This window comes from Pinus tabuliformis, chromosome 7, assembly GCF_031772625.1.
Source record: "Pinus tabuliformis cultivar Carrire ecotype Pingquan chromosome 7, CPIR1, whole genome shotgun sequence".
Classification (NCBI taxonomy): Eukaryota; Viridiplantae; Streptophyta; class Pinopsida; order Pinales; family Pinaceae; genus Pinus; species Pinus tabuliformis.
This window is the reverse complement of record NC_142293.1, coordinates 91,228,299-91,243,831: the sequence shown is the minus strand read 5'-3', so window position 1 is coordinate 91,243,831 and position 15,533 is coordinate 91,228,299. Positions and strand designations below refer to the sequence as shown.

The 15,533-nt window shown below is 37.3% G+C and overlaps 1 protein-coding gene across 1 annotated transcript; it reads left to right on the top strand.

The window, feature by feature from the left end:
* The first annotated feature begins 13,496 nt into the window (after positions 1 to 13,496).
* LOC149245419 (peroxidase 5-like) lies at positions 13,497 to 15,180 on the top strand. The gene is made up of 4 exons (XM_089455589.1): positions 13,497 to 13,891; positions 13,982 to 14,173; positions 14,263 to 14,428; positions 14,545 to 15,180. The coding sequence occupies exons 1-4, from the start codon at positions 13,646 to 13,648 to the stop codon at positions 14,961 to 14,963; spliced, it is 1,023 nt and encodes a 340-aa protein (XP_089311715.1). The 5' UTR covers positions 13,497 to 13,645; the 3' UTR covers positions 14,964 to 15,180.
* The last annotated feature ends 353 nt before the right edge of the window (positions 15,181 to 15,533 follow it).

Genomic DNA, 15,533 nt, shown 5'->3' with positions numbered 1-15,533 from the left:
CAATTTTGAGTAGTTTTTTCATGGAGAACTTCTGGGAGAAGCTGTAATCTATTGACCTTGTTCCTTTAGGGGTTAGAACAACACTTTTAGGGACTTAGGAGCCCTTGGTTTATGGACATTTCATGCTTGGAGTTGTAGGGCACAAAATTGTCTATAACAGTTGCCCCCTAAAGTATGAGGCCGTTAACCTTTTGGTGTCGGGTGAAATGCTTTATTATGATGATCTGAAGTTCTTTCAATGCTGGGAGGAGACCTGTAATAAGAAACAATACAATACATTATCTTCGTAATATTTTCATGATCTAGCTGAGGCGGGCATTCCCATGCTCAGCTTTATAAATTCATTTTCATGTACATAGGACAGACAACTGTCTGAGTGTAGACTGATGATTCTGATAGAGCCATCATCCTTTTGGTAGGATGATTATCTGTGCTGCAATGCTGTACATTTAATGTTTTTATTTCCTTGAATATATATCGCAACCCGGATGGATGAAACTAGATCCGGGGTCTTCAATCTTGTCCAATCTTCACTCGAAGTACAAGTCGATCCATGTGAGAAATGTTCTGAAGTCGAACATGGAAAGACATCGCTTGATTACCAGTCAATGATGTAAACTGTTAACAAGCGCGAGAGGAATCACCGATAATGATAATGACCCTCAAGGTACTGCAGTACAATTCACGTGGTGTGAATAAAGGACTTGGCGTCGAACACCACGCAAAATCTTTCGGTCGAAGGTCATTGATGTATACCTGTCGCCGGAAGTGAGAAACTTGCCATTGAGGCATGCAAGCTTCGAAGTACTGAATGGGGTGTTCCTAGATCAACTTCTTGGATAATGAGCTGATGTCGACAAGAAGTGATCCGTCACAGGAGGGCCTTAATGAATCCCACATCAATGACATGGAACGGAGCAAATGATTTTGATGGAGGTGAAAACGATCTGGTGATATAAGGTTCAGGGTGGCGGTCATGAAAGAATGGAGTATAATGTATGGTAGTGGGTGAGACACAGGTGACTTCTCTGGATGGCCTCTCTTGAACATATCGGCGACACTGATGTGATGGATTGGTAGCATTAACCCCAAATGTGGATGGTATGGTGTGACCATGGTGATGTGACCGGTGAATGAAACAACCCAACCCGACTCGGACACGGAGTGGAAGTGTCATGTTCAAGAGCGACTTGCTACCAACAAAGTTTCTTTGAGTTTTCTTCCCAATTTTTCCCCAGTCATTGCTGACTAGTACCTCTTTATTTTGTCAAGCTTGAGGAGGATAACATATGCTTGTTCTATAATTTTCCCTTCGGGCAAACCCATCGCTATGTTTTAACGAGCCTAGCGATAGTGAAACTCGTTCTCGTCTAAAGACAAGTTTGTCGCTATTAATCTTTTTAAGGAGTTTAACGACAAAGATAACTCGGTCCTTTTCAATTTTAGAGAGTCTGAAAAGGAACGTAAAGGTAACTCCAAAATTCCTTTTTCGTCATCTAATCCCTTAAGTCCGAAAAAGTACAAAACAATACAAAAGGGATAAATTTTCGATACTTTTAACGAGCCAAACAAAACAAGTGCTCGATCTTTTTGTGTAATAATCCCTCAGGTCCAAAAAGATTAAAATCTAGAGGAGGGATAGCACTTCCTGTCCCTTTAACGAGCTGGAGAGGCCAATGGCTCGGCAATCTTTTCATATTTTATGAGTCAGTTGAAAATAGCTTAAAGGAGACTCGTCTTTTGAGGAACGAGTGATAAAACGGGTAGCAGCTGAGTCCAGGTAAGGTTTGGAATTTTCCAATCACGGCAGTGTCACAAGGATGGCTAGTTAAATCACTCTTCGCAGTTGTTCCTCAAAATGGGTAAACAATCAAATGGAGGTGAATGATCGACCAATGAAAAAGTGGAGGTGACGGTGCAAAAACGACCAAGGCTTTAATGGCTGAAGTACTACATTCACGATGGTTATTTACCGGGGAATAGTTCATTTTTTAACGAGCTTAAATGCAGGTGGAAACATTTGCTCATGTCTTATGTTTATTTTTTAACGAGCTTGAACTATGTGCTAAAACTGCTCGATTAATCCCAGTCGTGTGATAAGAATGTCTCATATAAAAATGACAACTTTTAGAGATTTTCCCCACATCCTTTCTTTATGAAAGTTAGGAAATGACCAATCCTATGAGTTTAAAGGGTTAGAGGTCCTACAAATTTAAAAAATAAACAGCCGCTCTTCGCTTGCACTCCAAAAGGTTTGCATGCCCCCAGGTATAAAACAGAGTTTCAAGGTTACCCCTTCTTTAGTCCGTTAAAACATTTGTTTTACTGAGAGAGGCCTACCTCTTACAGGTTACCCAAAGATTGCTCTATTCACAGCGCAAACAAAACACTTCTTCGGCGATGTCTATCGATACAAACAAAGGTGAGCGGCGATGCCTGCCAACTCACATAACTTTGACAAGAGAATCTTGTTCCAGAATAACCCCCTCTTCCAATCATGGACGGGGGTACAGACTAGTCATATTCTCTCACGAAAACCTACCTTATACCTGAATTTTTCCTGCCGAAGCAGACCAGGGTGCATGCCCCCTGGGTTTCATTCATGTCCCCCCGAATCACTTGCGCTCATCGGGTGGACGGACTGGAGATTGAGACATTTCTTGCATGAAAATACCATTTAGGGATGGTATATGACTATTTGCTATGCGCAGTCCGGGAAATGAAAGCTAGTCTACGAGCTTGACCACTCTTCCTTCGTGCGGAAAACACATCACTCTAAAGAGTGATGAGACAATGGCTCTCATGCAATAAATATAGTCTCGTCCAAGGAGTAGATTGTAATATAAGGGTCCTTGAACTACCATCACATTCATGTGAATGGTTTTCCCTCTCAATGTTATGGGCACATTGGGAAGGATCCCTAACGGTCGACTGGTTCCTTTATCAAAGCCTGTCAGATTTCTCATCTCAGGCAAAAGCGATGGCGAACCAAGCGCTTTCCAAGCAGTTGAGGAAAGGATACTCACAGAAGCCCCCTCATCTATGATGGTACCAACCATAACCATTCTATATATTTGAACAATAATTCAGAATGGTACACTAGCTGGTAAACGGGGTCTGCCTAGTTGATTCCAGTCGAAGGAGACAACTAGGTTGCTTGGAGGTGGGACCGAATAGATGGCTGGGTACGAATCTGACGAACTCCCTTCCTGCAGTAAAGGAACGAGTAAATTACCCCCATGTTCGTGGGAGTCTGTGCTTATGAAAAGAATTTGGACGGTGTCATCCTTTTTTCTTCAGTGATTATCATCTGAAGATGGAACCTCTGAAGGCAAAACTGGGTCAACTGCTGCCTCGACCTTTTGACTTTCGTCTGGTATGGATTCAGATGATTTATCTTCAATGATAGATGTTTCATCCGACCACCTGGGCGGGCCAGCCGGATTTTCAAATGGTGATGGACTCGGCAAGAGTTTTTTATATCCAGGAGGAAATCGTAACAGTGAAACCGGACGATCGTCCAAAACTCTTTTAGCCTCATCTAAGAAGGGACAACGGTGGATGGCGTGATCGCCTTCACACAGTTTACAAGGAAATCTATATTTTCCTTTTTGTCCTGGGGCTTCACTTTCACTAGTTGACGGTGTGTTTTCAACATGATCATCAGAGGTTGATGACACCGGGTTGTGCAAACGAGGAGACCAGTCCCTTAAGATCTGAGGGATGCAAGCACAATCTCTGTGATAGTGGTCTCCCTTGCAAATGACACATGGCGATTTAGGCCTGGTCGGTGCAGTGTGTGGATTTTCGTTAGACGACACTCGTTTGCCCCCATTCGCTTTTGGCTCCTTCTTCTTCTTCTCTTTCTTCTTCTTTTCCTTCTTCTCCTTAGGAACTTGACTTTTGGATTTACCAGCCCCATCAAGCAAAGAGGAAGGACGAAAGGAAGAATTAGAGGAAGTAGAAGGTTGGTGGGTAACTCTTGGACTCGTCTAATTGCTGATTCGATTGTTCAGGAATAGTGGTGTTCTAAACGACAGAGGTTGAGAAGAGCCATACAGGCAAACCAATTGTCAGTCCTGGAAGCGACAATGTGGCCATATGGGGTGCACCAAAATCTCCCCAAGAGGAGAAGGGACTAGGATTTCCTCCAAGGGGAATTCCTTGGTTGGTGGACTCCATTTTCTCAACTCAAGATCAACGCAGAAAAGGGTAATGAATATTCCGTTTAAAATAAATTTTAGACGCTTTGACACATCTTGTTTTTTTAGTTTTCAAGAGTCGAGAAAAAACAAAAGATGACTCTAGTCGCCTTCGATTTTTAATGAGCCTGAAGTGACAAGTGCTCAGATGGACCTTTTCCGTTAAGGAGTCTGAAAAGGAACGAAAGGGACTACTCTGGAAGTCTAGGTAGAGGGAGTACCAAACCAATCGCAAAACTGCAGAATACTTTTTACGGTACGGCAGTCAATCTTCCCGAATGCTGTGTTCAGTGCATTGCGATCAATAGGGCAGGAGACACGGCTTCCTATGGATAAAGGATTTAAGCCTATAGGGGTCTCCCAAAATATACTCGACGGTACGTGGGAGCACAAGTCCATACTGGCACTTATTGTCTCAAAGTGGAGGAATCACCCAACCATCAGTGAGAACAACAGTTACCAGGCTTTACAACGCCAGAATACGTCTCTAGCCTAGACCTCTAAATGTTGTGCGTTAAGTTCCAAAGCATTGTTAGATTCATTGAATTTATTTTAAGTTGATCTTGTTTATGAAGTTTTCCTTTCGGGTTCACCATGAGATGTAGATGTAATTCCTAAAATGCAATCTAAAGATGATAAACAAACTTTTTATCTCTTTTGTGCAATGAAAATCCTAGCTACTAGGGAAAAGAAAGACAAAATCTTTTCACAAAGAGCAAAGAGCACACCGTAAATGCACTTTCCTAAATCAAGCCAAACAGACTGTCTATATGCAAATGCACATGCATGTATTTGTTTTCGACTTTCTTAGTATATGGATGCTAAAAAGAAAGTTGATGTACAAATCTGAATTTCTTTTCAAGCGACAAATATAAACAAGCTGTTTTTCGAAATAAAAAATAGAGATGATTACGACACCTTACGATTTTGAAATGAAAACTTGTTCTTGACACTAGAAAATTACAAATTTAGACCAAAAGCAATAGTAACGGGATAATCGACCATCAACAGCAATCAAACTTTTTCCTACGATCGAAATCGACACTTGCGACAGATTCAAATCAAAGGACGATAGTACGATTATGCTACTTTTGCAAAGGAGAACTGTAAATGACTCAACAAACACACAAAAAAATCTAAAATTCTTTTGTACAAATGAGGCGGAATAACAACAAGGAAAAGGGGTTTCAAACAGACATATACTAATCACAGGCAGCAAAATTCAGGGATAGAACTGGAAAGAATGAAGCATAAAAACCATGGCTGCACAGAGCTAGTCTGATCAGCACACCTGTAACACAGAGAATCTGAAATGCAGCGCAGGTTGTCCACTCGGGAAGTGCGCTGAAATTCAGAATCTCTGAATGGTACCTGTGCTAGGTCAGAAACGAGACTCTGTTCGGGTTCCGGGTCACAGTTTGCAGTTCAGTTCTTGGTTTTTGGCCGAGTAAAAAGCAATCAGTAATACAAAAATCAGGGGTAGATCTAAGGAGGATCTAAGAGCTATCAAAAGGGAAATCAGATAGTTTGTGAATCAGCTGTTTAAATCATAAACAGATCCAATGAATGGATTGAAGCAACAGTTATCTACTTTGCACTTGTTATGGCAAATGCAGTTCGAATGCTACTTGTAAGTTTATGAAACAAACAACAAAGAATGATAAACAAACAAATTAATTAGGTCCTCAGCGGAGTCGCCATTTTGTTACAGGGAAAAGTGTCTATTTAGAACTGCTCTATCCCACTAACGTGTGACAACTACCTTAGAAACAAACAGAGAAAAGCTACTTATGTTTTTCCTTTATGAATTATAGATAGAGAGGAATAGAAAGACCAACCTCTGTCTTGCGCTAATCCTTTGATTCGATCCCTCTCTTCTTTGATAGTCCCCAGCTACCTGCTCCCTTGCACGCCCAGCTTCACAAAGTACCTGTAAGATCACAGAAGCATAGCACTATACAAAGACATGGATCTATATTCATAAACGATTTAGGATCAGATTTAAATTGACCATACAAATGCAACAAGCATCAATGATACAAAAGCATGGAGGAAAACTCAAATAGCTTTTATTGATAAACAAGAAAAGATCTAGGAGGAGTTACAACCAGTTGTTCCGACCCAACATCAACCTCCCAGCAAAGAAGCCCCTCTTCACCTCAAACAAAGCTTAGATCACTCAACAATCTGATGTTTTATCTCTAGAAACCAACAACAATTCCTTACAATATGCAAAATTCCAGCCTCTGGATCTCTGGGATGAGGGATCCATATATAGATATATGTAAGGGGGATGAGTCAGCTTGTGATTTGATTAGTGTCTTCTCTCTGTCAGTTCTTGCTTCCACTTGGAGACTGAGGGCCTCTTACTCATCCTTGGTCGAATTCAGTGAGGCAAGTGTCACAGGAGAAGATTCTGGAAGCCTCCATTGCCTCTCCACCTCGCGGAATGACATTGCCATTTGTCATTTCTCGCCCATCACACCCCATAGAAGGGAGTTTTGAAATGCAACGCACCCTCACAGTGCATTTGGGTGAGATGCAACGCACCTAGCCAATGGAGCAGCTGCAATGATCCTGTTTTGACCAATTTTGAGTAGTTTTTTCATGGAGAACTTCTGGGAGAAGTTGTAATCTGTTGACCTTGTTCCTTTAGGGGTTAGAACAACACTTTTAGGGACTTAGGAGCCCTTGGTTTATGGACATTTCATGCTTGGAGTTGTAGGGCACAAAAATGTCTATAACACTACTGGACAATGCTGACAACCAAGTTGCTCCGCTTTGGACTGCATTGATCACCTATAGGTTGCTCCATTATGTAGCTTCGTTGGTTTTAGAAATTCAGGAAAAAGAGAGAGAATCCTGAAGCCTCTTCTTCCATAAGATTCCAAGATCTATTGTAGCTATTTACCTCAGATAAAATTTCAAATCCTATCCTATCCTACCTTGGATTTTTCTTCCCTTATCCCTTTATGTCATCCTCCTATCAAGAGTGGATCTCAAGCCCCAATTGGTAAAAGGATAAGAATATATGAACTACCTCATTCACCTATATATTTACTGCCATCCATAGGTAAGGGCTTGGCTTTTGGAGAGTGATTATACCCTTATGATGTTGATGTGAGAGATATCTTCCCATGAATTATGGTGATTAGAGGTGCACTCTGTGACAAGGAAAGGACAATTCAACTTCAAGGACCTATTTTACATGATCAACACCTATTTTTGGTTGTAACTCACTCCATTTATACTAATGCAAAGAGTTATTTGTTTTCCTATATATGATGTTATGGTTCCATATATTTCAATACCATGTTGATCTATTGAATAAAGTGACTAGATGATGCTACATAGATTCCATGGTTCGTTGGCTTGTGTTATTTGACTGTGTGGATTCTAATAATAGCTATTAGAGCTAGGATTGGAGAATTCAAGAAAAGGAAGGAGAGAAGCATATGACAAATCCCAAGTAGGCTTCATCCCATTATCTATTTACTTTAAGGAAAACATTAGTGCCTTTTTCTATCTTTTGTTCTAGGTTAGTCCACTATTCCTAGGGAAGATACTTCTGTTAGTAGTCATAGATTCCACATAGCAATATTGAAAAAATGCATTGTCAAGAGGCAATCTTGAATTCCATAGGTGCAGGATAGGGGTGGTGAAAAAAAACTTTCTTAATAAGAGGGAGTGTCGAAAAAATGTAGCAAGAAAGGCTCAATTTGACTTTAGCCTTAGTCAAATTGAGTAAATTGAATTTCCACATTAGCAGGACAACTTGGAGGTAGTTAACTAGCATGACATGGATCTTGTCACTCAGTTAGCTCAGTAAATTTGAGTTACAGGGCTTGGATTTCAGTTATGCATGTGTGATTGTTAAATTTTAGTAATCTAGTTCAATTATTTTCAGTTGTATTCAGTTAACTGACCTCTAACTATTGATAGAGTCAGTTGAAGGTTAGTTATGCAGCGGGACAATATTCTAACTCAGATATCTGTTAGTTAATTGATCAGTCAACCCAAATAGCTAGTGCATGCATGGAATTCGATTTTCTCAGCTGAAGTGGAGACGACAAGGAAATGTAACCTTAGTTGTATACAATTATGAGTGTACAGGTGTTTCATAGAGTTGGGACATTAATTCTTGGGAATTGTGCAATAAATTAGGAGGAAATTCCTAAATAATAGGGGCTAATTTCCTTAGGATTTATGCAAGGAAATAAGAGGCTAGGTGAGAAAATATTTGGCTAAGTGTTGGCTAGAGTTTCTAATTGAATATAGAGAATAAGTATTCTTTTGTAGGTTGAGCTTGGAGATAGAGCTGTTAATTGTAATAGATTCTCTATTCATCTCATTAATGCAAAGAGGCCTGACCAGTTTTTCCGAGTTGCGTTCCCCTAAAAATCACCATGTATTTGTGGTTTTCTTATTGAATGTATATGAATGTTGTTCTAAATTGTGAATTTTATTCTGCAGATTAGTGGAGTAGAATTGTGTCTCTTGATTTTAGATTAAATTTCTTGAGTGGTTGCAATTATATCAAATTCTACAAGTATTACACCATATGAACTATTCAATTAGAGCTCCCTTCACTCTTTCATCTTCTAGATCAATATTTTCTTGATCAAAATTTTGATTCTCAAAAGCCATGAGAAACATTTCAACTTGACTTACTTTAGATTCATAGTCTTCATCTTCCTCTGATGAGCTACTATCTTATTTGGAATAAAAGATTTTATTTTTAATTATTTTCCTTTATTATTCCTCCTATACTTCTTCTTTTATTTTTCTCTTTTTTCTTCATCATTGTTATCTTTATATGGGAATTTAGATGCAAAATTACCTATTCTACCACAGATGATGTAATGTTCCAAACTAGAAAATACAATTAATATCAAAACATGCACTAAATTGTAGCAATTTTTTTTCACACATGCAGGCACAAATTTACACAAATAGAAATAGGTTAGGGAGCCATATAATAACATCCATAAAACTAAGCCATTTTATTAATTTTAAAATTGGAAACGAATATAGTGGAGTGAATAGATAGAACTCAGGCTTGCTATTGCAAGCATGAAATACCCAGGTGTGAAACTAAGTGACATCTCAGACTAAAATGGATCAATATATCCAAACACACTACCCAAAAATTGTTGCTAATGCTATTGTTGCCGTTGGAGGAAAACTATGAAATGAACCCTCAAAATAGCTCCAAAATGTTTGGAAAATTAGAGACAGGCTCCTCACACCCCAACCAGTAAAATCCTCGAAATATTTGGAGCCAGTTCCAACTGACCTGGAAGGCCCTAAAATAGTGAAAAAATCCGAGTTAAACCAACAATTCACCTTGCTATAAGAATGAGGATTTCAGCCTGAAATATTTCCTATGAAATTCTAAAAGTTTAATCACAAACTCATCTCATAAACCCTAGAAAAACCCCCAAAATATCAAACTAAATCCACTAGTCACTAAAGCCCCAAAATCAGCATGTGGCCCTTCACAATATGCTAATGAGCTACAAAAATCGAACTGCCACAAGAATTCACAATTTCCACAAAGGGAAACTCTTCCAACTCCCAGCAAATTTCATTCCTTAAACTATTGGCCAAATCAACTCCAATACCTGGAGAGACACTATTTCTCAATCCCTACATAGAGAATAACCAAGAAACCCTAGTGAAACTCCAAAAAGAGAAATTATGACCCACAAATAATGTTGATCTATGTCCTGCAAATCCTCTACAAAATCACCAACATCAATAGGGAAAACCATGTGCAAAATAGTTGGAAATTCAACCCACAATAGTTGATTCTAAAATGAGCAACTTGATCTACCTTTGCGCGCAAGGAGTGGCAAACTGAGTGAATACATGCAATAAATATTTGTGGAAATATTGAATTAGAGTCCCCAGATTACCTCACTAGGGAGACACTCAAAGTTCTCTAAAATGAGGGTTGAATTTCCACTTGGAAATTCCTTTTGCTAAACAACACTAGTTGACTTAGCTAAGTAGCTCAAGCAAACTCTCCAATTCTAAAATGAAATGTCAAATAAAATAATCAAAATGAGGCTCAGGCCTTCCTTTTATTGCTTCTTTCCTTTCCTCATACGATGGGTCAATTTCTCTTACACTATGCTTTGATACCATGGTTTGATTTCCATTTTGGTAACCTCCACAAATTCACTTTAAGTTTCTTTTCTCCTATGTTTGACCTTCTTTTCTCTTGAAAAATTATATTCAACTCTCATAACCCATTTTCCTAACTTTACTTGCCAAAAGTATTTATTATTTTCCAAAATTGCAAAATTGAGAATTTCCCTTAAAAAACTTATCAATTAGGGTCATGACAGATGAAGCATTTAAATGGTAACTTACCTTTATATTTTCTAGAGCCTCTTTTTAGGTTTCTAAAAAGTTTAGCTTCATCTTCATCTGAATCATGGCTAGAGCAATCATAATATCAATGTCATTTTTGTCTATTTAAGGATTTGAAGGTTGATTTTATTAGTTTTGGTTGTTCTTTCTTTGTTCTCATTTCATAAGCAATGAGAATCCCATGAAGCCCATCCATAGTTAATTTATCTAGTTCCTATAATTATTCTATGGTAAAATCCTTAACATCAAGTCTAGAGGGAAGAGATCTCAACAACTTTAGTGCCACTACAACTTCATCAAACGTTTCGCCAAACTCTTTAAAGTTATTCACAATATCATCTACTTTGAGGAAGAAACTAGCTATATTCTCATCCTCATTCATTCTTATACTTTCAAATTGCATTTTGTGTTTTTGAAGTTTTACAAGCTTTACCTGGTCATCTCCTTCATAATTTCTTAGAGGCTTATCTCACATCTCTTTCGTTGAGTCACAATTCATAAATTTAATAAACTTTGATTCTAAAAGGCCACATAGGATAACATTCATAATGTTTACATTATTAGGAATTTTTTTCTAACCAACTTCGTCAACTAGATGAGTCTTTCATGTTTTATAACTATCCACTAGAACTTCCCATATGGAGAAGGGGGTGAACCAATATTCTAAAATTCTTTACCTTATTTAACACATTAAACTAAATACACAAGATTTAAATAAGAAACACATAGAGTTACATTTTTTTGGGTATGTGGTATTGATAAGCTATGGTATTGTAATAAAACTTATTTACAAATTAAGAATCTCCAAAGTAAATCAAAGGTAAATCTTTATGAATAGGAATCTTGTTCTATTGTTTTTTAAATGCGTATTATAATTAATAATTATGTTGATAGACATGTATATTTTGGATTACGGATTCCCAAATGGTAGAGATTTACAATGGAATATTTTATAATATTCCCAACAGTATACACAAATCAAAGGTTGAGATTTATCTTTGAAGTAGCTATGTCATTCTCCCCTTTTAATTAAACTGATTAATTGAAAAAATATTATATGAACAAGTGTCATATGAAGTGAGTTATAACCTTTTGGGAATGTGGTATTGATAACCCATGGTATTGTAACAAAGCCTATTTAATTAAGAATAACATCATAAAGTGGGGGTGATTCTTCATGGTAAGAACTATGCTCCATGTTTTTCAAACTTATATATGTTTAGTTCATATATTAACTATTTTTATTATTTAATAATAGTAATAATTTAAAACAAAATTATACTTCAGTGAGTTTTTATGACATTTTAATTTTAACAGCATGAGATTTATCATGTAGTAAGTGTTAGTAACTATTTTAACGTTTATTATAAATTCATCCGATGGGTGTATCATTCATTTAATTTATGTGGTTGAGCTAGTAATAGTTTAAAATAAAATTATAATATAGTTAGTTTTATGACTTTTTAAATTTTAACAATTTAAGATGTATTGTGAAAAGAGTGTTTTAAAATTTATTATCAATTGATATCTATCACTATTTACTAATATTCATTTAATTTATAAGACTATGCTAATCATGTTTATTAAATAGTTATGCCATAGGCATTTCTATGTTGGAATAAGGCTTTGAGTTTTATAATATAATTATCCATAATTGTTAGTTGGGAGGTAAAGATGTAACCGCCATGGTATATTCTAATATATTTTTAGTAATATATAAAAATCAAAGGTTGAGATTCATCTTCAAAATAGTTATATTCTTTTAATTAAAATGATTAATTAAAAAAATAACACATGAATAGGTTTCTTATGAAATGAATTATGATTTTTTTGGGCATGTGGTATTCATCAACCATGGTTTTGTAAGAAATTTTATTTGCAAATTAAAAATCTCCATAATAAAAAATAAATCTCTATAAATAAAAATCGAGATAAAAATCTTATTTCATAATTTTTTATATTTTTAAAACATATATGTAAAATTTATATATTAATTTATTTTTATAATTAATAATAATAACAATTTTTCTATATAAATTTATAATTTATTTAGTTTTATAAAATTTTTAATTTTAATAATTTATTATAAGTTAAAAGGAGTTGTCGAGACTTTTTGGATTTTATGATGACAGTGACGGAATCCAATAAAAAAAATTGAAGTGAAATTTTTAATTATATATATAGATTCTAAAGCGCTTTTATTTATATCTGATCACGAGAATGATAGTATCTGCCCTCATCTTACATTTGTCATAAATTTGTGGGCGTTAGGAAGTATTATTATTATTCATTATAAAATAAATGTATTAAAAGCGTGGGTGATGGAGAACGGTAACGTTATGGTATATGGATGGTTTGCCTTTTGTATTTCAAAAATGAAATAAATTTTGATTAAAATTTCTAGTTTAATAGAAAATTGCACTTTCATGATCACGATGTAAAAAGACGTGGACATTTCCACGGATGGAAATGAAAGGTTTTGCTTTTAAATAAAATATTATGTCGGTAAACGTACTTGGCAGATTTAAAACGTGGTATGTTTGCCGATGAAATTCATTCATTACATGATCATTAATGACTCCCGATTACTTTCGTCACACATTAATATCAAAGGTTGCCGTCTTACTTGAACACATTCTCCGCCGGCGCCTTCCATGTATTCGGTGAGAAATTGCTCATCATCGCAGTCGCGACTCGCCTGCCACCTTATATTTTTTGCTGAACCCGGGCAAGCGAGAAATGCTGAATTGAATTGTTCCACCCGCCACCGTGCTTCTTGTTCAATTTACATGTGTCCCTATATCGCAGTCAAAATTGCCATCGCCATACACCCTCACCCACTTACGCTCCAAGCTGGCATGCCTTTAAATACTATGCCGCCATTATATTCATTCATCTATCCGTTATCCAATTCTCCCCAACAGCAAGTGTTTGTCAGATTACGCAAAAGATTGTTTGCTTCTTTGTTTCTGTGTTTACTCGGAGTGGAAACACGCAATTTGCGAGTCACTCGATCACCCAATCATCTGTTACTTCATCTTTAAGTGACTCCTGCATCATTCCAAATGGACTATCGATCAATTGATAATCGCTGTCTGCTTAATTTAGTTAATATTGCAATGTTAATGGTAGCAGTGTCATCTGCTCTTGTGATAGTAACGAATGCGAATGGGTTAAAGGTGGGTTACTACCGCGATAGGTGCCCAGAGGCGGAGGCGATTGTAGGTGCAGCTGTGGCCAAAGCCGTGACAGCAAATCCTGGCGTTGCACCTGCTCTCATCAGGATGCATTTTCATGACTGCTTCGTCAGAGTAAGTATACATCCTTATAATTACATCCTTATCATATATGTAGTGGTATATATCAATTTAATGCGATAATCTGGTCATTGATGGTTGCAGGGTTGCGATGGATCAATACTGATCGATTCTACAGCAGGAAATCAAGCAGAGAAGGACTCACCCGCAAACAATCCGAGCCTCCATGGGTTCGAAATAATTGATGAAGCAAAGTCCATTTTGGAGGACGAATGCCCGAACGTGGTCTCATGCGCTGACATCCTTGCCTTTGCTGCAAGAGATAGCGCCCACCAAGTAATTAGCCTACCCATACCCTCGATTTCTCGCTCTGTGATATTGTAATATATCTTTATATTCATATTTCCGTATATTGGCTGGCGCAGGCTGGCGGATTAATTTGGGAAGTTTCCGCGGGACGACGAGACGGAAGGATTTCTCGAGCATCAGACATCCCAGGGAATCTGCCTGCCCCACAATTCACTGTGAACCAACTCACACAAAATTTCGCTGCAAAATATTTGTCACTGGAAGACATGGTCATTCTCTCAGGTAGCTACTCCTACTGATTAACAATAATCATAAGCTTCCAAATATATAGTTGGTTGAACTGAACGGATGACATTCCATCGTTAATCGTCCTTTAACATAACCTAATATCTTTTCAGGGGCGCACTCTATCGGGGTTTCTCATTGCTCTTCATTCAGCGCAAACAGGCTTTACAATTTCAGTGGAACAGGTCATCAGGATCCCAGTATGGATCCTCGATTCGCTTTGTCACTGAAAGCCAAATGCCCAATCCCTACTTCTAATTCAAACTCTGATCCAACCGTGTATTTGGATTCATTGACACCCAGACGATTAGATGAGAAATATTACTTGGATCTTCAAGTAAAACGTGGAGTGTTGACCTCTGATCAGACGTTGATGTCGAGTCCATCGACAGCCAGAATGGTGAAGATCAACTCCAAATACCCGTCCATTTGGAGGAAGAAATTTGGAAGGGCAATGGTGAAGATGGGTGAAATAGATGTTTTGACAGGGTCGCAGGGGGAGATCAGGAAGAATTGCCGGATTGTCAACTAATCAAACTCAAACGGAAGCGAAGCAACTGTGAAACTCGACATGCCAGAGCCAAAATTATCTTACATTTTTATTCCTAGTAGGGTGCAATTTCACCCCAGTGCATCGCTAGTATTGTTTGTTTTATAAAATATTTTTTCATTGGTTTGAGTATTCCATTTGATTTGGGATCTGTATTAGGATACGACAGGCACCGCCGACAAATTATGGTTGAGGTCAAATGTGGGATATCATATTGAAATGAAATAAAAGATTGGAATATTCTTGTTTGAACTTGTAACAGACTCTTTAAGGTTCTCATGAAGCTCACAATATACAAAAACTCCTGTAAAAACAATGAAATGTGCTTATAAAAATGCCTTACTCTACATCGTACGGATTATGAAATAAACATTTTATGCCCGAATTGATTAACAATATTTGTGTTTCTATTTTTTCTTTGATTTTTCCGTTTCATTTCTTTGATGATTACATCCTTGTAGTTTTTTATGTTTCCAACCAACATCAAGAATGGTGCAATTAATTAAAGCCCATCCCTGATTATAGGTGTGAAAGTCCCTAGGTTATATCACG